A 24598-nucleotide genomic window follows, 5' to 3' on the forward strand; every position below is an offset into this window, starting at 1 on the left:
TTTTCATGAACTGTTGGATTAGAATTTTTATTTTTAAAGTTTATCTTCTATATAATTAGCAAGTGTTTTAAAAGCTTCACCAGGTGTTGTTGCAGCCATACGCACCTGGAGTAACAAGGAATAAACAAACAATTTTGATGCCTCAGTGAATAGTCCCAATGTCCAGCATTTGTCAGGATTAATAAACACATTTCTTCCACAGTTTTATTTATAACTAATGTGCTCATGGATGACCTCCTGATAAGTGGTGTACTTCAGATGCATGGCGCTTTCTGTTCTCGACCCTTACCCTTCCTACCCGGAGTCTTATTCGTTGTTCATTTATGTGTTCACATTTTATTACACGCTTTGTTCTCACTTAACATCGTTCTGCGGTTGGAGTTCACATTATGAAAAAACGTGTTTTGAACTCTCAACAACACTCCATAAAAATGAATACACTTGTAGTTACTTATAATAATAATTATTATTACGTGCAGCAAACGGTGTCACACGTTCCCATGCACAATACACCTTCACGCACGTGACGTTTCAGCATTTTGCTGTGTACACACATGACGTAGAAATCCGTAAAAGAACTCGGAACACGGAGCCAGGCTCGAATACACGCGCAAGCCCACACATCAGCGTTTGGAGCTCCAGAGCGCGCATGGTCGGACCCCATCATCCAACTTCCCGGTCGGAGGTCACAGTGCATGCGTCTAGGCGGCTAGCTGGAGGTCGCGGGCATGACGTGCCAGCACGTGCGGACTGTCCGCCAGCGTCAGACGACGTGCACGCCACCCCAAGGGAGTCGTACGTGCCGCGCGGACTGCCTGCAGGCGCACAGTAGGTGTGACAATAACGCGTGCTGCAGTCTCCTGGCGCGTGCAGCTGCTGACATGTTGTCGCTCGTGAAGTGACGGCACGCGCCATGTCGCACGCTCTTGCCCGGCGTCAGCAGCAGCTGCTGCAGCAATGTCAATGTTGTCGCTGTGGCTCGTTGCAGTGCGGGGCCGACGTTTGCATCTGTACGGCAGTAAAGACGCGGGAGTTGTGGGCGACGGACCGTGGGGTCGATAACTACAGCAAAGCCTGCTGCACGGCAAAGCCCCCGACGACACGACACGGCGTGCTGCACGCTGGGAGGCGGGGCCCCTCGCTCCCCTCCGCACGGGCCCACGTCTGCGTGTGAAGCAAAGTTTGTCTGACAGTCCAACGCTTCGAGCTGAGCGGCCGGCACCCCTTCAGTCCCAGTGTATCCACCCTCACATACTCCTGCAGCCCGTACTTCGTCAACAACAACAACACTAAGGTCAGAGGTCAGAGCGTTCCAGGCTTTCCGTTAATCCCTGTGTAATAACCCCGCCGACTGCTTGCACCTAGGGACACACCCTAGTGGGAATTCATTTCTGTAGTGCTTCCGCGATTACCTGCCGCCATTGAGCCTCGCGACACCTGGCCGAATGAAGGAGTGGAAAGGTCGTGTGTGTGTGTCTCTCTCGTGATCGATGACAGCAGCGTCGTCAGTCGCGCGGGGTTTCCACGATGACGACACAAACTTCAGTCTTTGACAAGAGAGTTGTTGCTAGCTAGACCTACCCTAGCACGTGCAGGCGGGTGGCACCCAGACTACGCCTAGAACCGTCGGGTGCACTTGCTGCAGAGCACGACACGGGACACACTGTACCCGGGTAGCAGAGCGACGATGACAAGGTGAAGTCTCGAAACGAGAGCAGCGCTGGGTGTGGAGTAAACAGACACTAACTTCAAACATGATGGGAGTACCCCTGTTACGGTACCCGAAAACTGATCGCACAGAGTCCAGCTACAGAGCCGGTAAGTCATGTTTTCTCTCAGACGGTTCACTTGTCTGTTTAACTTTCTTTCTCGTCATCATCGAAATGAGGATAAGTATCATTAATCATGGGTATCATTATCATCATCCAGCAGATTAGAAAGTTTAGCCAGTACCTAGTATTTCCTCTCGGGTATGAAATAATCTCTAGGTAGATCATCTAAGCAGACATGGGATACAGAATCTTTCTTGGTATTAACTTTAACCTTCTCTCTTATCCTTCATCACTCTCCCAAGTCGTGCTAACCGTTCTTTCACAAACTTCTCCACAAGGCAATGTGTCATTCAATGTGTTACAACAGGAACACAATCTTTATGGTAACCACACGATTACCAGTTATCTGCCACGCACATGGCAGTGACCTGATTCCCAGAGAGCTCTTCTGTCCAGTACTCCAGGATGTCAAGTAGTCCTATCGCCATAGTCCTGGTCATTGCTGTGTCGAGCTTCACTATAAACATAACTCAACATGTTTAATCTGACGTTCACATTCTTTTGACATTTTACAACCCTCGTCGACTACAAAAATTACAGTGTTCTAGTTCATAAAATACCATTTTTCAGACAACGCGATAAAGAGGCTCAGATTTATTATCTTCAAACCACATTAAGGTCACAAAGTATCAAAGAGAAGAGAAAAATAGTTACGGGTACATTGCTTGCGCTTCGAGTACGTACTGGATGAGAAACACACTCTGGGGTTACCCCACTACCCCACTCTCCTTCCCCCCGAGAAAATTATTGTCGAATGAATCCTGTTGAAAATAACCTACTCCTATCTGATGTGCAGGAAAATAGAACTCGCGGATTTATTTCCATTCCAAAATAAAATTAAAACTAATTAAAATTAATACAACAGTAAAAGGAAATAAAAGGTGAATCAAAACTGCTTGTGTGCCTTTGTCATCGCTGCAGCACAGAGATATTGCGAGAAGTTAAGCTGTTTCGTTAATAATGTAGTAACTGATTAATATCACATGCAATATTAACAATATAATTTTACTGAAAAACTATTTACCAAGGTTCAATCTTTGGCTTAGAGAATGATGCTTGACTGACTGAGCAACTGTCTCCTGCAGACGGGTACACAACTCAAGAACATGGTGAGGCGTGGAATACATGTCGCTCTTTTCTTGGCAATGGCGAGAGATTTCATCATTATTAACTTAGTATGAATGAAAAGAATCTTTCAAGAAATGAGTTTTAAGGGACACACTTTGGGGAAGCTTTTGTAGAGACGAGCGCAGTATACTAGTATCGTTCCCGTACACGCGAATACAAATACAAATAATGTCCGAGAAGAATCGGGTGTAGTAAGTGAACAGGGTTCTAGAAGTTTTGTTCATTCTTGATACGACCCATACTCGGCCGACCTGATACAGAAGGCTCATCTGCACAGACAACCTTTCGCAAAGCATTTTAATTCCAGACTCCTGTCGACACCAATTAAAGCTGTGCACATCGATGCTGGCATCAGACAACAGCAAGCGGTGTAGAACGCCTTGACTGCTGGGTGTGGCACAATCTTTATCGCCATGGAAACGATTCTCATCAATGATGTTGAAAAGAACTGACGAAGAGGCCGTGTAGACAGGCAAGCCAGGGAATCGTTACTGTGTGAGCACCCACCCGAGTTTGCGCGCGTGGTCGTCCACTGCCACTCAGTAACGATCGTGAGCTTGGAGTGAATATGCTTGAACAATGAGAATGTTAATCCTAGCAGGGAGAGTCGTCAGATAGTTGACCATAGCTAGCTATCCAGTTACACGTCAGATGTCAAAGTGACCATAGCTAGCTATCCAGTTACACGTCAGATGTCAAAGTGACCATGGCTAGCTATCTAGTTACATGTCATAAGTCAAAGTAACTTCACATCTGAAATAGATTGTAAAAACATAGGTAGTAGGTCCTAATGTTTAAAGCGGAGCATACAATAAACAAATAAATAAAAGTGCAGTCCCACTGACGGAAACTCTGTGGTTAATGCGGTCGGCACGCTCTCCCTGTTGCTGACGTTCGAGAATGGAAAGAATTAAATGCTGCTCGCTTCACGCCCTAGTGTCTTCCGTGACTCGGCATATTGCGTACCGACCTGCACTTGGGCCACTGCCCCACTTCAAGCATGTCTGACTGTCGGCCATTGCTAACCGTTCAATAACAGTTGACTGATGTAAGACTGGCCACAAAAGGCATTCAGTCAGTCACAGCATGTCGCCATCGGCATTCGTGGACCACGTGACTTCTGTCTCTCGTTCCTGTGTTCCTTACAGTTGTGGGCCTCACCGTTTCAGTTTTTTTTTCCCGGGACCCTCTCACTTGTGGACCCCCAGAACTGCTGTCTCTGTTTCATGAGTTGTTATCGTTAATAAAAACAGCGACGACGGACCTGCACCACAAGATTTCAGGAGGAATTACTGAGGCTTGATGAGGAGCTGCCAGACGGTCAGCATTGTCTTTGTATCTATTGTATCTTTTGTACTGTGATTGCAGTGGAGTTCCTTCGCCTAGTACGAAGTTGTATTACTGAACTGCTTGTTAACTACTAAAACGAGGCTGGTGTATACAAAGCTTCCGGTTTAGCCACGTTTTGTTTAGGCTCACCGAAACTAACAGCGGAGAACTTCGCAAGAGGCTAAGCGTTGGTCTCGGTAGACAGACAGCAATCCACCGGTGTCGGGAGGTCAATTGACACCGAATATTAATCAGTCAAGGATCGTCTACTCTAGAAGAATGCTCGTGCATCGGGACAGAGATAGCTGGGGTGATCTGTAACTAGTGGGAGCTGCAGGCATGTTGACATGGAAAAGGAAGACGTGTGACAGAGGGCTGGTGGTCCATCCCTGGCGCTGAGGCCAGTCAGTAAGGGTGTCACACAGGTTTGCTTTTGCGTGTTTTTACTTAATTAAGGACACGGAAACATTTTCTCCTCCCACTTCTCCTTCACCACACACTCAATTACACAGCACACAGCAGCTCTTTGTAAACAAAACAGCAGGAAATCGACAGACCAGCGCCAGTATATAACACCGCAGTCAACAAAACACAGTGTGGGGCCATTTAGCCGCGGTGATTGGGGTCTAAACTGCTTAACCACGGCTTAAATATTTTTTGATAATGCATAAATCACAATAAATAATGAAAACACAATTGTTTTATCTCAATCCTTTCTCACGTGTTGACCTGCGAGTCGCCAATTTGAAAGTAGCGCCGATGTCTTACGATCGCGATATTGTGTGATTAACGGTCTTGAAATTAATAATAACAAAATATATCGAATACATTTAAAACATTTATTTCACATCTTTTCATAGCATGTCATTCACGGACATTCGAAACACCAAAATGACAGCTGTCAGCACCTGTCTCTATAGTGTTTGAGAGGCCATGTCCAGGTCCGTGTCCGCGGCTTAATGGCCCTGCACTGTAGGCCCATTACTACATGACACTTTAATAATTTTGCTTTAAAAATTGTTCTATAAGCCAGGGGTGGATTTCATTTCTAGTGCTTCCCTTACCTCCTAAACCCCAGGCCCTATTAGCCACCCGCCGGTGAAGCCAGCGCGTCCCGCGGATTCCGTGTTTACGACTTTACCCGACAAAACTAACTGGCGATGTAAATTTAGAAATGGTTAAAGAAATTTTTGACCGTGATGTGAGGGGAAGAAATGTTCCTGTGGGCAACAGCTGGGCGATAAGCAAGACTGACCTTTCGGCCACCTTATTTTCAAGTGGAGGCGCCTTTACTTCACGGCGGTCAGTCATTCGACCTTTGCTCTCGAGGTTGTGTCAAAAGGTCTCCGGGAGGTCAAAGTTTAAACAACTCGTAAACATTCGGGCTGTACCTTTGACATCCCTGAGACTGGCTTAGAGACACCTACAGACTGAGTTCATCACCTTGTCATGCTGCCCTCCTGTCCCTTGTGGGGCATTAAGAAGGGAATTTTCTCTGTATAGCTAGCTATACAATACATTTTATAATTATGTAATGCCTTTTATACTTATACAATTCAATTCTGTAAGTATAGATTTCATTCTACAGCTATACATTTCATTCCACCACCACCCTTACACCACAGCAGTCGGCGTGTGGCACAGTGTTTAATTGTCCACAGGACTGTATGTCACTTGCCAGTGTCGGTTACAAAAGACGAGGTGTGATGCCATGTATACATTATGTGATGTCACGTGTACATTAGACGTTTTTCTACCATGTCTTATGCTCTCATCGCGCGCTGTTGCTGCATGGCAGTCCGTGCTACCGAGAATGTTGTTTACCCACCTGTACGTACAGCAGTGGGACAACCACAGTATTCACCACACACAGCGGTCTTGATAACACAATGTGACACACACACATACGTTGCATGAGAGAGGGATCGAGCGCGCACACACATGAGAAAATCCGCAGAATGACAGCTTTAGCAACCAACCGCCTTGTGACATTCACAAACTGAAGTGTGGGACACACGCCATGTTGACATGACGAGGGGAGGTAGGCAGGGGGGTGCTGTGTACCTGATAAGTCCGGTGATGGGAGCCGGCGGGGGCTGCGGTTCATGACAAGCCGCGACTTTTTAAACAGCAGCACGTGAGGCGGCATGAGGAACAGGAGGGTTGGAGGCTGTTTGACGAGCCTTCCGCCTGCCAGTCGGCGTGGAGTCACGGAGCGCCCCATCTTGTCACTCGGTGTGTGTGTGCGCGCTCCCTACACAACAGTCTGTGTGTGAGTGTGCCATACACAGCAGTCCGCGCTCCAGCGTGATAGCATTCAATGGCGCTCGCTGCGCGGACGAAGGGGAAGCCACCCACACACAGAGAGAAAGACAGAGAGAGTGGCCTGCCCTTGACGAAGCAAACGCTATGTACTCGGAGTTCCTGTCCTCGATGCCGTGTCAGCAGCTAAGTCATCGGTCGATGACCACCACAGCGGTCTGCTGGCAAACTGCAACTGCGTGATAGCAGGTAGGTCTGGCGTACTGTCCGTGTCATGTCTCCGTGTCATGGTCAAGTCTGCAAATGTCGACCCCGCCTTCCAACGTGTTCTCCCTCGTGACGTAACGAGAACGAGTTACGTGAAGTCCCTCACATGTCGATATATCTGCACGAGTCAAGTAAAGAATGAGTGGACGGCGCGTGGAGCCGCTACACACAGCTCACGTCGACATGTTGTGTATTATCGTATCTGCTGGCATCGACTGACCTGTGTGGTGTCAGGCCTGCAGCTGTGCCCTCGTCATAACTGCTCTGTCAGCGGCATGGCGCGTGGGCTCAACTGACGTCGCTAGCTGCTGTGACTGACGTCAGGGGAACGCGGGAGTCTGGCAGGTGACGCTTTACGCTGTCACTCTGACCCTTTGACACCTGTCACATAGGATGCTTGTGACTTCTAGCTGAACCTCGCCGTGAAAGTAGAGATGTCGTAAAGAAAATTGTTTATTTTTAAAGTGCATACGACTTCAAGATTTGAGTGTTTATAACGTCTGTAGTCTAACGTCTATACACTCCTGGGTTTTGCTTCTTCATTTCCATTGACAACCTCGTTTGGCCACGCATATGACACTCACCCAGCGCCCCGCGTAGTACTAAAACCGCCTCTACAGTCGTAGCTATTGAACTGTCGAGGGGGAAGTGACCAGTCGTATCTGTTGATCTACCGAGGGGAATGTAGCTAGTGGTGTGTAGCTAAAGATAAGGCAGGTCGAGCTTGTGGTCAGACCGATGTTAGTATGGGACTGTCGGTTGATTGTAGTTCGTTGATTGTAGATGAGCTTGACTGCCACGCCCTTCTGAACTGTGAACCGGTTCCGACGTAAAGTCGCAAATGGCGACGTTCGGTTTGTTGATACACTTTCTCTTTCAACTAGTAAACGGAAACTGCGAGCTCAGTAATGTGCTTCTCCTTTGTAGTCACATGTTTCCTTGTAAAGAAGGATGCAGTCATAGGTCAAGTCTCGTGTTCCGTTAATCTCAATGATGTCAGCGCGCCCACAAATGAAACTCCCGAACCCCACCCCTCACACACACACACCCCACCAACCTCGCGCTGCGGTTTGAAAGAACTCTGGCTTGGTGTCGCTTCGAGAGTCAACATAAGCTACAGCACTGCCCGCCACCACACCGACCGTGTGTACATGTATATGTATATATAACCTCGTGACGTGTTGATGACTACACACCTCTACTGCCTTGTGACGTGTGAATGATCATACACATTTACAGCTTTGTGACGCGTTGATGACTATACGCCTCTACAGCCTTGTGATGCATGGATGACTATCTCTACAGCCTCGTGATGTGATGTCTGTACACCTCTACAACCTCGTGAAGTGTAAATGACTTTAACCTCTACAGCCTCGTGACGTGTGGATTACTATACGCCTTGACAGCCTGGTGACGTGGTGATGACTGTACACATTTACAGCTTTGTGACGTGTTGATGACTATGCACATTTACAGCTTTGTGATGTGTTGATGTCTGTACACCTTTGCAGTCTCGTGACGTGTGGATGACTGACTCATGACTCATGACCTTTACAACCTTGTACAAGGCTATAGGGCTGTACGTGTGGATGGCTATACACTTACAGCCATGTGACCTGTGGATGACTATACACCTCTACAGTCTTGTGACGTGTGGATGGCTATACACTTACAGCCTCGTGACCTGTGGATGACTATACACCTCTACGGTCTTGAGACCTGTGGGCGAGTACACAGCTCCACGACCTTGCAGCGGGCGGACGAGTGTGCCGACCTTTGACCTTGTATCATAGCTGCGTTCAGTGGAGTGCACGCGTGAATGTTAATTAGTAGATGTGCAAGGCTGCACGAATCTTTTAAATAATGAGCTTGATTGAATGGTATGCTGTTCATAATGTCTGTCCCCAATTTAATTTTGAATGAGCACTGATTTGTTTATTCACGAATGTTCGTTGACAGAAAGGTTGTAGACTATGATTTCAGCAGTTTTGCTTGAGAGCTGTTTATTTTAATGTTTATTTTCTCCGTCAAAAACCTACCCGTGGCTCCAAATCTGTTACACACAGAAAACATTGATAAGACATGTTTATTTATTCATCCATCAACCTTTTAGAAGAGGGGTATTGAATTCATTTAATTGCGTACATGATTGCCGACTAGCAGCACATCATTACATCAACACAATAATACATTAATACAAGAAGACACTTACTGTAGTCTCCTGTGTGAGCGTACTTTTTTAATCAGGCATTCTATCTGCTATCTTTTTTAAAAATATTTTTTCAAGAACACAGGTACTGAAATATGTTTTGTTACTTCGTCCTACAGTACCGTTAACTCGTGTGGTGCTGCTTGGTCAGTTTGGATTCTGTCATAACAACAGTATGGACAGCCAGTGTCCTTTCATGGAGGAAGGTGTTTATAATGGTGAGGCTTCATCCAAATGTAACATACTAAAACGTAGTTTCAGGAAACAATCTGTAAATATTTGATATTCACAGTAGTGTAAATCTTCCGTTTGACGACAGAGACCCGTTTTGTTCTTAGTTTTTGTTGTTGTGTGTGTTTTTGTTTTTTTTTTAGGGTTTTTTTTCTTCAAATTACGCCAGACGGAATTTTCTTCCTTTGAAAAATTCCGGGTTTTATTTTTTTTTAAATATGGGCTAATCTTCACAGAGTGTTAGGGAGAATATAAGAAGGACAGACCACAACTAAAAAGGACAGCAAACTTTTTTTTTTTTTTGGGTGGGGGGGAGGATCAATTTACAGTGCGCTTGTTTACTAATTCAGTGTTTGGTGTATGCGGGTGGTGGTGATAGTGGTGGTGGGGAGATTGCAAAATTACATTTTCCCTCGGCCGTTAGTTATTGACAGCCTACTTAAAAGACGATCCACAATTGGCAGAGTTGTCAATCTGTGACACTTTCGATCCTACTCGGTCGCCGAGGGCGAGCCGGTCACACCACGAGTCTCACAACTCCAGCAGTCACCTGCTGCAGCGGCAGTCATTTGGCACAGAAATCGAAAACACAGTTGATGAAATCGTCGATTTTCTACAGTTTTGAAGTAATTTTAAACAAAGAAATCGTGAAATAGCGATTATTATGCAGTCAGCTATCTGGTGTACAACCGAGACTCTCCCGAGTATTAACTCATCTGTTCCTGCAGGTGAAATAACGGACTGTCCGAGCTGTAGGTCTTCAGTCTCCACACAATAGAGACATAAACATCACAAGTCTGGTTTTTCTATCTTTTTTAAAACAATCGACACGATTCGTGTTTTAGTTCTGTAATGTATTGTGTTCTGTTTGATACATTTATGTTGCGTCTGTGCAAAAGAGAGGGAGATTTTTTTTTTTTTTGTGCACGAATGTTTGTGCAGTGAGGTGCATTACATATCGTCGTCTGTAACCGCATTACAAATTATTGTTATTAATTTTTTACTATGTTCAGTTCAATACCATTTAGAAGTTTCAAAGTTTCCAGGATTTTTTTTAAAGATCTTTATAGTTCACTCTTAAACAGGCAGCGCTGGTCGGGGCTGCTTTTATGTCGAGACACTGAGCTGGGACAGGTATTGTTTAATTTCCGAAGTACATGTAATTGCAGTAGTTAAAATAAAAAAAAGTAGATTCAATATTAGCATTCCTTTGTTGGGGTTAGAACAGCTTGTACGTGAAAGTTTTTAAGAAAATACAAATTGAGGAGTAATCGACACTGAGAATATACTTCGTAATCTGCAATAATCTTTGTTTCTTTGATAAAATATTAAATTCATTGCTCGCAAGGGTTAATTGCATTTCATTCGTTATGGTCAATACACACTTTGTAGTGGTATTAGAATTTAAAAAAGCAGTTCTGTAAGTTCTGTAAACTTTCAAAATGGAGCGAGTTGTCCCGTAAGCACCTTCTCTCCGTCCTCCATCCTCTTACCTTTGCTTTATCGTCGCAATTCACCTATGGTTTAAAAATCTTAACCCAGCTAAATAAAAATTGACACTGATGGCCATGTCATTTTCGTGTTTGTCTTTTGACAGTTTGTAGGCAGTTTAGTATTCATAATCAGTGATCTCAGTTCCATCCATTAATACAGTAGTGAACATGTGTAAATTCCATTCCTGCAGATTACTAGCATCCGCCATTGTCTTAGGACAGAAAGGACTTCTGCTGATACGATGCACCTTGTTTCAAGCAAGCCTGTTCCAAAGCAAGACTGATTAGAGTTTGTCTTTGATACTAAACAGTTCTTCGCCATGTCTAATTGCTCTATCGTGTTGCATGCCCTGGGGAGAGGGAACGTTGGGAAGACGGTTGAGCCTCGTTTTCACAGCTTTTGCCTGCGGACACTGATATTGAAATATCGACCTACTTTTACATAGAAAGATTTCTTTGGAGGTAGAGCTGCAGCTGAATTTACATATTTTAACTTGGCAGATGTTCGCGACCGATTTCATTGTTACACTTCGCGAAACGCGAGCAAATATACAGACAAGTTAGATGGGGGCCGGTGAATCTTCTTTCAACTTCTCTGACCTCTGACCCGCTGTGCTGTTTCCAGGCTACCCCAGCTGCGTAGTGCCGTCTGCCTGGCCAACCCTCAAAGACCAGCAGACGACTGGTGGTCAGCAAGACATGGAGCCGGACGGGGCGAAGGGCAGAACCAAGGTGCAGCTTCACCCGATGGTGGGAGGGCCGTACCCACTGCGGGACGACCCCATCATCACGGCGCGCGTGCTGTCGTGCTGCATGTGCGGCATCCTGCTGACCGTGCTACTGCTGTACTTGCTCTTCCAGTACGTGCGGCAGCAAACCAAGCTGTTGGTGCCCACGTCGACGTCGGCAACCTGGACTTCCACAACGCCATCTACACGCAGCGCGTGGCGGAAATCATCCGCTCGGCGGCCAGCGCGCCGGACATGCGCACTGCGGCACTCGGGGTCACGCCCTTTCTACTGGCTCATCATCAGGCGCTGTCACGGGGAAGCAGCCCGGACTCGAGCGACACCAAGGGGAGATGGTCGCACGTGACTCGACTCCATGACGTCCCCAGAGTGCTGTGTTTCCCCATTCCCCCGCGACTGAGTGAGTACAAGTGTTTGTTCCCTACAGCCGGCCATCAGTGTTGTAGTCCACCTGTTCTCCTCACCTGTACCTCTTGTCACTTGCACCTCGTACAGGCTAGTCTGACAGCAATTTTATTTTCATCCAGCAGAGTTAAATTCATTATAAGATGCTTATTACAAAATATGAACTTAAAAATCATTAGCTACACGTAAAATATTGCAATTCTCACCTGAGTTTTAGAAAGAGGTTAAATCTTTATTTCCTGCTATGTCATGGAGGTAGGTTCGCGATTGAGCATTAGCACATTAAGCTCCAGGTAGGCACCTCAGTGATATCAGTCGTTAGAATTCAGGACAATCCAAATGTGTTTTTTCTTTTTAAAAAAAATTAAAGTGCATTTAAAAAAAAGAAACTCTCAGTGGTCTGCTACCTTGCCAGCAAAGTTCGCCAAGTCTGATCACGTGAGCCCGAAGCTTGTAGGTAAATGTGGACCGAATGCAGAACGGGGACCATAGAGGTCCGGCAAATAAACGCGAGGTTTTGGTCATTAAGTCTACAGACATAGCCGATAGAGATAAGAAGTAACGGGAGGAAAGAAAGCAATGGCATGGCTGTGTTCTGTAGTCACGTGCTGTAGCTACTTAGCCGCTAGAAGCTCACCTGACAAGGTGAACGTGGGAGACTCATAGTTGCCTGTACGCAAGTCGCGAATATGAAGGGCCTCTTATTCAGACATTTGTTGAATATCAGACATTTGTAGGCAATTCTTTTTTCATTTGGTCGTAAAAACAGTTTGTTACATCGACGTGAAAACAGTTTTGTCAAGCACTGTCACAAAGTTGACATCTTTGCGGTACAGAATGTCTGCCAGTGCTCACGGCGGCGACCACGTAAGGTTGTGGCGGCATTTGACTACAGGGTAAACAGATTTACAAACATAATAGTTAATGTGCAAGTTTGTGATTAGCAAGAGCTTCTCAGTGCAATGCATTGCTAACAAATTACTCTCATTACCCCTCGTTGTCTCACTCGCTTGATGTGTTTCACCGACTGGATGCTCTCCCTTCGCATCTTGTAACGTGTTTTGTCTCGGGTAGGTGGGGGTCACAGGGTTACAGAAGAGAAACCCTCCGCATTCTCGATATTTTCACGTGTTTTCATATGGTAGTTTTGGTTATGTCATCAGCACCTGACCCTAGCAAGACACCGTAGAAGGGCCTGTGAACCGCAATAAACATTCAGTAAAGTGCAGAAGATTTATAAATAAAGGAGAATGTGTGAGTGTGTGTTTCTAGGCGGCTGTTGAAACCCAATCGACTGACCGAGTTGATTACACTATTTTGGTAGATTCGAGATGTAGGTTTGCCCAGAGCATGTTTATTTTTTTATCATTATTTTCTGCCTTGATAAAATGCGTTTTGTGTCATCCTTCATCTTGCTCCGTCCGTGTTTCTGGTCTGTTGTTGTTTTCGCTTCGTCAGTGCCAGGATGTTGCTGTTTTCAAATATGTTGCCCTATAAACGTTTTACTGGGCTGAATTTACGGTCACTTCATAGGTAAAAACTGGTGCTGGTGAGAAGGAAGATCTGTCACTGCTCGCTACATGGAGAGACACTCAAATGTCTACTGACGAGTGTGAAGGTGAAGACTGACTTTATCTCACCTGTCTTAACTGTCAGCTGCTGAGGGTCCCTTTGTACTGTGGCTATCACTATGGCAACGAAAACATGTCTTCTTTCTTTAGTTTAGACAATAACAGCCCCAAAGGATATCCGATGAGACCCTTTATCAACCATCTGGCCACAGACTGTTGCTGCTGGAATCGCCACTTGTGCAAGAAGTGCAGCAACCTGTCAACTCTTGTCATTTTGACAGACCTCTTAAATGGATTGTAAAGTGCCTTGAGTCTGGCAGATGCTGGAGGAACACGCCATGCAAATATTATTATTACTACTACAGTGGCTCCAAATGGAAAGGAGTACAAGGCAAACAAATATTGCAAGAAGCTTTACCAGGCACAACAAACGTGGAGAATGTCATTTGAGATGGCGATGACGAGAACGAGACAGAGGAAGGGTTGGGGTGAGGGGCGGGTTCACTGCAAAGCTGTTGCCGAACTTGAGCTGCAGGAAAGAAAAATCAAGAGGATAAGTGTCTCACTAATTCGTTACACAAGGTTGACGCACACGAAGTCAGATCGAAAGTCACAGCTGGAGGTGAGCTGCAGAATGTTTGTGTGTGTGTGCGCGCGTGTGCAGGATGAATTTGTGTATCTGCCGGATTTTTGAGTTACATATCCTTCCCCCAGTTACAGTGCATTATGTTGAACGATTAGTTGACAGATGGGAGAAGGGAGCGGGGGAGAGATGCCAACCGTTTGTAAGCGATCTTGTCTCCCCTTATTTCAGAGGGCGGTCCGGTGTTAGCGCCTGTCACCAATACACTGGAGGCTGGCTGGCCTGGGTTCATATTTCATCTCGGCAAGCTGTTCTTTCTTTGCATGTAACATCTGTTTACAGGCTGGCTGCCTTGCCGCGATATAAGCTTACCTGCTAGCTCGGAATAAAACACCAACCCGTCCCCACCCCAATCTGATTTCAGTTTCTTGATTTACACGACGCAGGGTAGTGCACCGGGTGGCCTGTGAGGTGCCGCCTGACAGTCTTGCCTCTACAACAGAAAAAGATAGCAAGTCATTTCTTTTTTCTCAGAATACTTTGAAATAATTTTAATTTAAACAGGATTTCTGGCTCTTGAACGTTAGAGACACTTCTTACGAGCAACATTGACCGTTTCCTGGGAAATTAGCTTTAGCTCCCACTTTGATGTTTTATGAACATAGTTCTGACTTTTTTTTTTTTTTTTTTTTTTGTGAGACACCTTCTTTGACAGAGTTCGACAGTTTTGTGAAAATAACAGGAAAACGGGTAAGCATGACGATGAGACGCCGATAATGTCAGATGTCAAGCGGCAGAAGGTCAACACCAGGCTATTGATTGTCAGTGCCAGAGGTTCTCAGACAAGGGAGCTGTACCATCAGCCAAACCTAATTTCAAATCGACAATCGACCTCCTGCTCTCATGGTATCGATTCTGGCACCTGCTTTGTTGGTCATGATACGACTGACATATGTAGTTCAGGGGTCACTGTCGCGAGCACCGGGCACTCGGTACACGGTGCCAGCTGTCATGTCACCACGCACGTGCATCTGCGTACGTGTCCGTCCGTCCGTCATTCCAGGAGCTGCGACTGGAAGAATTGTCATTTTGTCATTTAGGAACGAACGCACGTCAGCCTTGTATTCACAACGACGACCCGTCTCATCCAGCTGTCCGCAGACGAAGATAAATTGCTCGGGACCGTCAGTTGTGACCGGCTTCTAGTTTGATGAGCTGAGTTCAGTTTATTGTCCACCTGTCTCTGCCCCGAGACAGTGACTGAGCACTTGCTCTGTGTAACCGGGAAAGCAGACAGCAGCTGCTGTCACGACAGATGACACTTTGAGAGATGTACATCCCTCGTCCGTTCTCGCGCTGTAACAGCTTCCGCGCGGACTACATGACGACGAGAGCGATGGTTTTCGCGAGATGAAAGACCGAGGCCTGGCTCACAGCAACATGTGGCAACTTTTAGCATCATATACACTGTCGGCAGCTTGTGAACAATACAAACTGCATTTGAGCAAAGTTTTAGCCAAGGATGGCCGTTAGTCCACTCACACTGCGGCGTTATACGAGGAATGGATGGAAGGACCACAACTAGTTTATGCCTCCCGCCCCATAGAAAGTTTAGTCCAGAGAAAAGATTTTCGCTTGTTTGAAGGAATACACTACTGGCCTAAAAAAACAACAACCCGGAGACATTCCAAGACATAATTTAGTCAGAAAGATACCAACATAGTTGCAAGTGGACCTAGCGAGGTTTCCAACATACACCTTAATTAAACACCGACCTTAATTTGTCAACAGTGATCGCATTTGGTGTTTGTGTGGCCGGACCTCTGTCCCTAGAGTGACCAGTTATAATTAAGCACAGTGTAATAATTAAGCATTGTGCCGGGATCCCGATAAGAATCGAGAGTAATCCCATCAGGTGTTGACCGGAGTTGTCACCGGCCTGTAATTACAAAGTGCATTTAATTAAGTAACAACACTAGTTCCTGGTTCAGTGTGTCAGTTTGAGTTTTATACACGGGCACACAGCACTGTTGAGGACAGAAAGTGTATGACAAGTGGAGTGCAGTCGAGGGGATGTAACATCAAGTACGTCACAACATGGCCAGGATGGTATCGGGTTCCCGGGGGGTGGCGACTGAGAGCATCCTTATCTCCCGGCGCGGTGTAAGTGTCGGCTGCACTCCAAGCAGCCGCAGGCAAGGCACATGCGTAACAAACTCCAGACTTGACCAAGAGGCATGCACACCGTTACTGGAGCATGCTGGGTATGGAAACAACTCTGAGAGAAAAAGAGAGAAAAAAATCAAGAGGGCGCGGAGAGCGGCGGCATGTTGCAGGAAGCAGAAAGCAGTGCAGGGGAGATAGCACACTGACGAGAGAAGATAATTCAGGCCGCCTAGTCCTGTGGTAGACAGCAGACCTCATTATCAACTTCCCTGAGAATCCACTCCATCCTACCTACCTACCTTTATCGTCATGGCAGAACTAGGAACCGCCAATCTCACCAATTCCTAGTCCAGAGGTCATCGCGCGGCCAAAAAGCGAGCGAGTGTAGCCGCGGCGGTGGCAAGTCAGACCCGAGTGGGGAGCGGCAGTCAGGCAGCCAGCAAGCCGTCCGTCCGGCAGTGTGGTGCGCGCGTGCGTGCGGAGTGTTGTGGCTGTCAGCACGTACAGCGGGTCCAGTCTGGCAAATGGTCGCTGGCTGCTGATGTACGTCATGCATGAACACTTGTAGCCGTGACCACCACCACCACTACTGTTTCTGCCCTCGTCTTGCCACTCCTGTCTCCGTGTGTCTGGTATGGTATGTCTGTGTGTAGGGCGGCGTGCCAGGCGCTGGTGGCAGACAGACCTGACGCCAGTTAAGCAGCAAAGCCGGGGAAGACGCGATACCGCCATGCGGCCATGATGCGCCACGCGCCCGCCTTCTCCATCTCTCATGCCAAGCACGCGCATCGGCGGCAGAAGGAAGAAGCGCGTGAGGTCGACACACGAGCTGTGTGTGTGCGTCATCCTTGCTGCTGTAGTAGTCGAGCACGATGTGGGAGGGACATGGAAGACGTGTTGAGGGCTACAGCAGGTCGCTAGCCACCCTGCCAGAAGGATAAACCGTCATCTCAGACTCACGTGACGCGAAGGGAGGGGTAAGGAGACCGCGCCACACTACGAAAGGGGGAGAGAGGGGCAGGCATCAAGCTCCTCGCACACGAGCGGCACGACGGAAAGCCAACAGGTGTCCGCGCGACAGGCTGGCGGCGGGCTGCCCGTCACAGACAGCTGGCGACATGCGACTGGCGACGAGCGGTGCCTGGCGGTGTCGGAGCACGTCGGCAAGACGCGAGCGGCGGCCGCGCGGCATCCTGACCACAGCGGCGGAAAAGCAGGGCCTGAGCGAGTACGCTACCACTACGCTTTCACCAGTCGACCCGAGTCAAGGGGCTTCGCCACCACCACCACCAGTAGCAGCAGCACCACCATCACTTCCAGCACCACCCGTCCCGCGGCGAGAATGCGGAAGGCTCGCAGGGCAGCGACCTCTGGCGGCGGCTCCGGAAAAGAGTTGCTGGTGTTTACAGTCTTCCTGGTGGTGGTGATGATCACCTTGTCGCAGGTGCTTGTCGTGCATCACAAGTACAACGTGCGCTACGGCCAGGGCGCCAAGCCGCGCAGCATCAGACTTAAAGCGCAGCAGGAGTTGCGGCAGGTGGAACGCCGCATCGCAGCACTGCGGCACCAGAACATCCCGTCGCTGCAGCAAGCCGCCGAGTCGCTCCAGAAACATGTCTTCATCAGCCGCATCGCCAGCCTCATCCAGCGGGCCACCCATGAGTCCCGCCACCTGATGCAGCACAGGCTGCAGCCGTCCAATTCCTCCAACCACTCGTCTTCCTCCACCTGGTCGTCTTCTCCGGTGTCGGCGTCGCAGTCGTTGCTGCTGTCGGCGCTGGATTACGACCTGCAGGAGACGGACATCGACGCCAGTGCCAGCTTGTCGGAGTGGAATGTATCCGCCGCCTCGTGGGGCGATAACGACAACGTCACCGACGATGAGTTGGAGGGAGGACCAGCCAACATCACCACACCATCGCCAGTACAACTACTCTGCCCCGAGGAACCCCCTCTGTTATGTGAGTTGATGGTTGGAGAGGTGTCAGAGGACGATGTCCTGTTTATTAGTCACAGAGCCGCGAGACGACTTACTACAACTGTTACTTACTGATACATATTGTTTCCGATGATACACAATGTTGTACTTGTCTCTACACTCATCTCGTTTCCTCGTCTCTTACTGTGCTCAGTAGGTTCTCGCGCATGTTACACATATATGCTTGAATGTAGACCTGACTATGTCACTTCTCCGTGCACGTGCACACAGTGTCCTGCCATTGTTTACACCATCACGTGACTTGGGCGTTATAGATGCTTCTCAGAGGATCGCGCCTCTCGACAGTCAGTAAACAATTGGTAATAAATAGCTTTGAGTAAAGTTTGACTTTAAACACAAGAAATAAATAGGAGTAGACAGTTGGTAGTAAACATTTAGCTGAAGACAAGAACAGTAAAAAATAATAAGGAATTGGCTTTAGACACGAGCAGTAAACAAATAGAAATAGACAGTTAGTTAACTGTAAACAGTAGTAGAGAGCTGACAGCAGACAATGGACTTTAGGCACAAACACTAGAGGACTGTGTAGATGATGGTGGAAATGTTCTTAAAGGGAACCACTTGCAGGCTAGATCGCACATGTGTGTGCTGTGTGAGATCACGTGATAATTTATTTCACTTTGGCAAATGAATCGAAATCACGTGACTGGCAAGACTTGCACTTGGTGCTAGCGGGACAGACGAGCACCATACCACATATTGCAAGAATCCTTGTGCCGGCATTTAGGGAGGGGATCAGGTGACACAACGGTTAGCGCCTGTCACCAATACAGTCAGGGTTGAGTGTCCAAGGTTCAGCTCTCGTCTCGGGCACGCTGTTTTTTCTCTGCATGTAGCATCTGTTTACGGGGCTGGCTGGCTGCCTTGCCGAGTTGCTGGCTCGGTGTAAAACAACAATCCCACCCTCCCACCTTTCAGTCGCAGGGGAGAGGCTTGTGTGCCCATCTCTTTCGCCGTCTTCCCCTAACTTAGAGGCGGTCAGCACCGGAGTCAGAGAAGTACACTGCCACCCGGATATCACATTGAAAAACTAACAAACAAGAAATAAAAAAAATTTGCGTGACCATTAATGCACTACAATATAGATTATTCCCAGTCCTCATTTTAGCAGTTTCCTCAGTTTCCTCCATTCAAACTCCTTTTTGCTAATATCCCCTCCCGCATCCCCCAAAACCCGGATATTGCTCGTTTATGTTGTGACCAGCACAAGTCCGGTTGAAATTCTCTGCCAACAGTTTGTGCCATGTCCCTGAGTGATGCACGGTAAACTCGCTGTCAATGTCAGCAGTCTCTGGAGATGCAAGATGTCATGACAATCATTACCGGGGCTGGGCCGGAAGTGTTAGTACCCAGCACTCCCTGCGCATGTCTTTCACACATTTAATTACGAACAGTCGGACGCAGACGTGATGAGCCTTTCATCCTTTGAGCGCAGCCTGCTTCGTTCCTGTACTTGTTCCCGCCATCTATCGCAGTCTCTTTCCCATCATGCCTTACTTCATGTCACGTGGGTTGTTTGTGGTCTTAGTGCACGAAGTACCCACTCGTCACGTGGTCACGTGGTCCCACCCTAACCCCGACACGGACCCACACTCAAGTCGCCCGAGGTTCTCGCCCTTCGTGATTATCGCCCCTGACTCACTTCCGGCAACAGGAATGTCTTCTCGGATAGGAAGTCTCAAATTCTTAACTTTTATTTCAGACAGAAATGCATTTGTCATGCGTTACCGAGGGCATTACCGGCTTTAATTTAGTTTTCAATCTCTCACAAATTAGTCATGCCAAATGGGCCGTGTCCTGTATGCTAATGAGCCGTGATGTCGGATGGTGTGGGATTTGCCTGTATGCTGATGAGCCAACTGAAGTGTGTTCGCACACGGCCATCATAGCTGGTGGATGTGAATGTTACAGGAGGCTGACCTCACGGGGTCATCGCGATACTCAGGGGCAGGCGCGTGCGGCAGACTCCCATAAATCATCACAGTCCTGCATCCAGCAGCTGATTGCATATTTCTTTATTTAGACATGCTGGACTCGCTCTGTTTATACAGTTTAACGGAAAGGTTTTAATAGAAAATCATTAACACGACACGATTATTAGAACTGCGAGAACTAAAACTGTTTATAATAATATGATTGATTGAAGCCGGACTTCCGCCTCGAGTATCATTTCTCTCGGCACTTGTTTACTCAGGGCAAGTGAGTGGCTTCCGTGATAAAAGCAGCGAGAGGGAAAACCGTTCGCACGCAGTGGAGGAAGTGGATGAAAACATGCTTACATCCCTCACTGGTGGAAGCCACACTCACACTGGCTTGTTAGGTGGGCTTACTGACAGATTGAATTCATCACATTCTCTCTACTGGTAAAAATACAATGTTAAAGGTCAAGATGCCAGAGTTTATTGCTGTAGGTAGATGTAGATGTTCACTGTTTCTATACTCCCTTTACTTATCCTGATTTATCAGGTTCTCATTCACTGCTTGTAGATAAATCAGGGTTTCAGTCGATTACCCGATCGGGATACGAACCGGCAAGATCAGGTTTTGTAGTAGATTGCAGGAAACTATTTCTGGAAGTAAACGAGTGCTTGTTCTCTGTGATCGAGCTGAGTATTGCAGATGTAGTTTCTTAGACACAGTTCGATGCCCTCGTGGGTAAAAGGTTAGTACACGGATCATTAGGGGCGTTCTGCAGAATTTTTAGGAGGAGAAATATGTCTGTCACTCCATTCTGACAGTCGGCGTAGGTGTGGTTTGTTGTCATTGACCTGCTGTGCATGTTGCTGCTGGAGTGGCTTGATGTTGATGTTGGAGGGTTTGTCTTGTGGATGGACGGTCGACATTGTGACTATACTTCGTATTCATAGAGAAAGTTCAGCTGCGGTCTTCCTTCCTTCTTGAGATCAGAACAGCTGGAACTTAATTGTGGGACATTTGTTTGTATCGTGCAGTGACCTGGAACCATGATAAACAGCAGGTCAGCTGCTGCTTGAGTGGTGGAGGGTCAAGGTGCTTGTTCCACTCAGTAATGTCAGACGACAGTGTTCGTTTGCCGAGATATTATAATGACGGCTATAACAAGGCACTCACTGTAAAAGTGCACTCGACATATCTCGGCTCAGCAGTTGCCATTGTAGATCACAAAGAATCAGAAAGAATAAGAAGTAGGCGTTATAACCAGAAGAGACAACACAATGTATGACAGCGCCTGGCAGTCTAGTTGCCCGTTGGGAGGTTGATGATGGCAGACAAGTTGTCTGTAGTATTTAGCCATAAATATTTTATACTCGTTTGATGGTGTGGTATTTCCCCTCAAGTGCTACGTGTTGTTGCATGATGGATGGTGCTGATGCTTCAATAGAACTTCGTGTCTGATTATTGCATCTGCTTAAGCAAGTCATGTTCTCAACATTTTATGTGTAATATATAGTATATATTGTTTCATAAAAGTATGATTAAAGTCCACAGGTATCCACAGGTGTCACAACATCTTTTACTTAGCATTAGCCACACGCCCTTTGTTGCGTAAGAAAACACCTGCACCTGCCTCGGGCAGTCACATGATCCTTGCGTTTCAGCACGTTTTGTTTTCTTTGAAGTCTTGAAATAGCCCTGGTGGTGTAGGTCTGGTAGCGGCTGCCACTGTTGGTGTTGATGAATTGAGGTGGTGCACACACGCGCCAGGCGATCGCCTTCTGGGACTGCCGTCCTACGATACGTATCGATTTCCCACACAGTGAGTGGTGCTCAGCTGCTTCATGTCGCGGGCGTGTCAGCCAGTTCCTGCACTATGTATGCACTCAGTGATGTCCCAGGCGATGCAAGTTTTGATGTCAGCCGTCTGATGTTCCCTCGGTCCATATTCTTCCCCTGCTGGCTTTGCAAGGAGCTCTCGCCAGGTGGCGGCAGTGTGGTCACATCATCTGCCGGCTGTGTTGTTGAGATCAATATGGCGGCAGCGAGGCCATCGATCTCCAGGAGGTGTACCCCCACAAGCTTGCTTAACCCCTGACCCTCCAGCCCCCTTCCTGCCTTGCTCATTTTCAGTCTCCTGCCCGTTTCCTTCCTGACGTGTTGGCGGATTTGTGGGCAGGCCCCTCGCCACCCAGCCACTCTGGCACGTGCCGGCAAACAGCGTTTTAGCCTCAAGAAAAAAAAAAAATTCCAGACCCGACAGAACAGACACTTTCAGGGAGCGACTGTTCCTGCAGCAGTTTATGTGCCAGGTGTGTGTTATTGCAGGAAACGCTGCCGCACGTACGCACATACCAGCGCGCGCGCACACCCACCCACACACACACTCTGGGGTGGAACACATTAACACTAAAACACTAGAACACTTGAGACCTGCCGCCACAAAATGAGTCGTAAATCGGAAATTTGAGATTTTGCAAATTGGACTTTTTTACAATAAACTGGTCTTGACCTTTCTTTTAATACTCATGTTGTTCTAGTCATAAAAAGAGTGAGTTATAAAGGTTTAAAGTGTCCGAGACCCAGTGACACAAAGTTGACCCTAGTCACCTTTCTCAGCCCCTGATGACACGTTGTGTGCGACTTGAGACTCATTTACTGGTGGTGGGTCTCATTAGGTTTGGTACAGGAGGTGTGAGCTTTATTAATGCTGAACACTAAATGTTTGGTGTGGTGCACCAGACATGTCTGCTCGCCAAAAAGCAAGGAACAATGTGCAGACCACGTGACAACCGTTACCTTCCTGTGACCTACTTTCACGTAGCCGTTTGAAAGGCCCACGGGGTTGGCACAAAATAAAAACCCGAGGCTTTTTTGGCGAATGGAAGCTGAAACTAGTACTTCTGTCTGGAACTAGCACTCCCTCCTTCTGTTGCTGTACTCGATCGCTTCCCTGCGTCATTCGCACTGCGGATCTCATTTCTTTCTTCGCTCTCTCTCTCTCGGTCTGTCTCTCTTTCTCTTATATTTGAGCATCTGATGTGAAGGTTTCTTAAACACACCAGTGAACGGCTGTTCTAGTTCCCTGTCTACATGATGACTAAGCGAACAAGTGGACGTACATCTGAGGTATTGTGACCCTGCGCTAAGCTCCCCGGATTGTGTGGATTGAATGGATTTTCTGGGAAAGGCCGTTGTTGTTGTTGCCGCCATCGGTTAGATATGCAACAGATGATAGCATATGTTTCAGATTGTAACTGCTGGCAATGTGAGAGAGTATATTGGAAATGTGAATGTTTTCGCTTCTTGAGATACTCAGGCAGCTGTTAGGCGCTGGATTTACATATCAAAAAATCTATGAACCAGGAGTTGTACATAAAAACCTGTAGCTGCATGTACTGTGTAGTACACTAGACGAACACTAACAGCATGTAGCTGTAAATATTGTGCGTCACAAAGCCTGTAACTGCAAGCACGTACGTCACAAGGTTGTAAACACTGTACATCACAAAATATTCATCTACGTCACAAGTCTGTAGCTACAAGCACTGTGTGTGACAAAGCCTGTGGATGTATACACTACACACTACAAGCGCTGTACGTCACAAGTCTGTAGCTACAAGCGCTGTACGTCACAAGTCTGTAGCTACAAGCGCTGTACGTCACAAGTCTGTAGCTACAAGCGCTGTACGTCACAAGGTCTGTGGATGTAAACACTACACACCACAAGCGCTGTACGTCACAAAGCCTGTAGACAAGCGCTGCATCAGTCGCCGCTCATTGATTTCACAGTTGCCATCAGCAACACAGCCTCCACAGCAGCAAGCGCTCGTTTCCGTGTTGCTGCAGCAGCACAGTTGCAGTGCGTGATGTCTACACTTGCCAAGTGCTCCAGCATACAGTAACACACATCTACATTAGCACACGTGTGTGTGTGTGACACACGTTGAAGCTGATACAGTTTGACAGTTTACCTACAGTAGTTGCCTGGTGTGTAGACCTGTTCCTAATTATAAAAGGTTAATTCCTGCGCTAATTTAGTAAATTGAGGTGGTGTCCCTTTCATTAGCGCGCTAATTTGAGGCTAATTCACTGACAGGGTTAATGTGTGAGCGTATCACTGAGTGCACTAATGGCAGGCAGCACGGCGAGGGCTCGAGCAGCGGCTCCCAGGCTCACAGGCTCAGTAGTGATGCTGCACTTGTTGGCAAGCGAGGACACTGGGGCTGGGCAACAGGCTCGGCTTGCATCTCCTTTCGTCTCCAGGGTTATTGACCCACGCATACTCTACAGATGCTTTCGGACGAAAGAAAACACTAAGCAAAATCTGAACTAAGAAATAAATATGATGTCATTGTTCAGCAGAAATAAAATGGTTAAGGTAACTACACATATACGTTTAAATCCTAATTTTCCTCGTTAAAACTCTCTCCCTCTCTTGTGTTTAATGTCTTTCTCGA

General features: G+C 47.3%; 2 protein-coding genes across 2 annotated transcripts in view; both read left to right on the top strand.

Annotated features, from left to right (window-relative positions):
• Positions 1-11846, top strand: LOC112566146. The gene is made up of 3 exons (XM_025242120.1): positions 1-1818; positions 9147-9245; positions 11377-11846. Exons 1-3 carry the CDS (start codon positions 1755-1757, stop codon positions 11844-11846), a joined length of 633 nt encoding a protein of 210 aa, XP_025097905.1. The 5' UTR covers positions 1-1754.
• Positions 11770-24598, top strand: part of LOC112565572 (beta-1,4-N-acetylgalactosaminyltransferase bre-4-like) — a 16329-nt gene continuing 3500 nt past the window's right edge. Inside the window, exons 1-2 of the mRNA XM_025241091.1 lie at positions 11770-11900; positions 16879-18186. Of these exons, the coding sequence (XP_025096876.1) occupies positions 17568-18186 (619 nt within the window). The 5' untranslated portion in view covers positions 11770-11900; positions 16879-17567. The remainder of the gene's footprint in view (positions 11901-16878; positions 18187-24598) is intronic.

This window comes from Pomacea canaliculata, linkage group LG6 (assembly GCF_003073045.1).
Source record: "Pomacea canaliculata isolate SZHN2017 linkage group LG6, ASM307304v1, whole genome shotgun sequence".
Classification (NCBI taxonomy): Eukaryota; Metazoa; Mollusca; class Gastropoda; order Architaenioglossa; family Ampullariidae; genus Pomacea; species Pomacea canaliculata.

Bases quoted from the DNA above. Each gene is read 5' to 3' on its own strand.
- LOC112566146 (XM_025242120.1), top strand. From the start codon at position 1,755: ATGATGGGAGTACCCCTGTTACGGTACCCGAAAACTGATCGCACAGAG. The intron at 1,819-9,146 runs GTAAGTCATGTT...TTCGTCCTACAG, and splicing joins AGAGTCCAGCTACAGAGCCG to TACCGTTAACTCGTGTGGTG. The intron at 9,246-11,376 runs GTGAGGCTTCAT...TGCTGTTTCCAG, and splicing joins GGAGGAAGGTGTTTATAATG to GCTACCCCAGCTGCGTAGTG.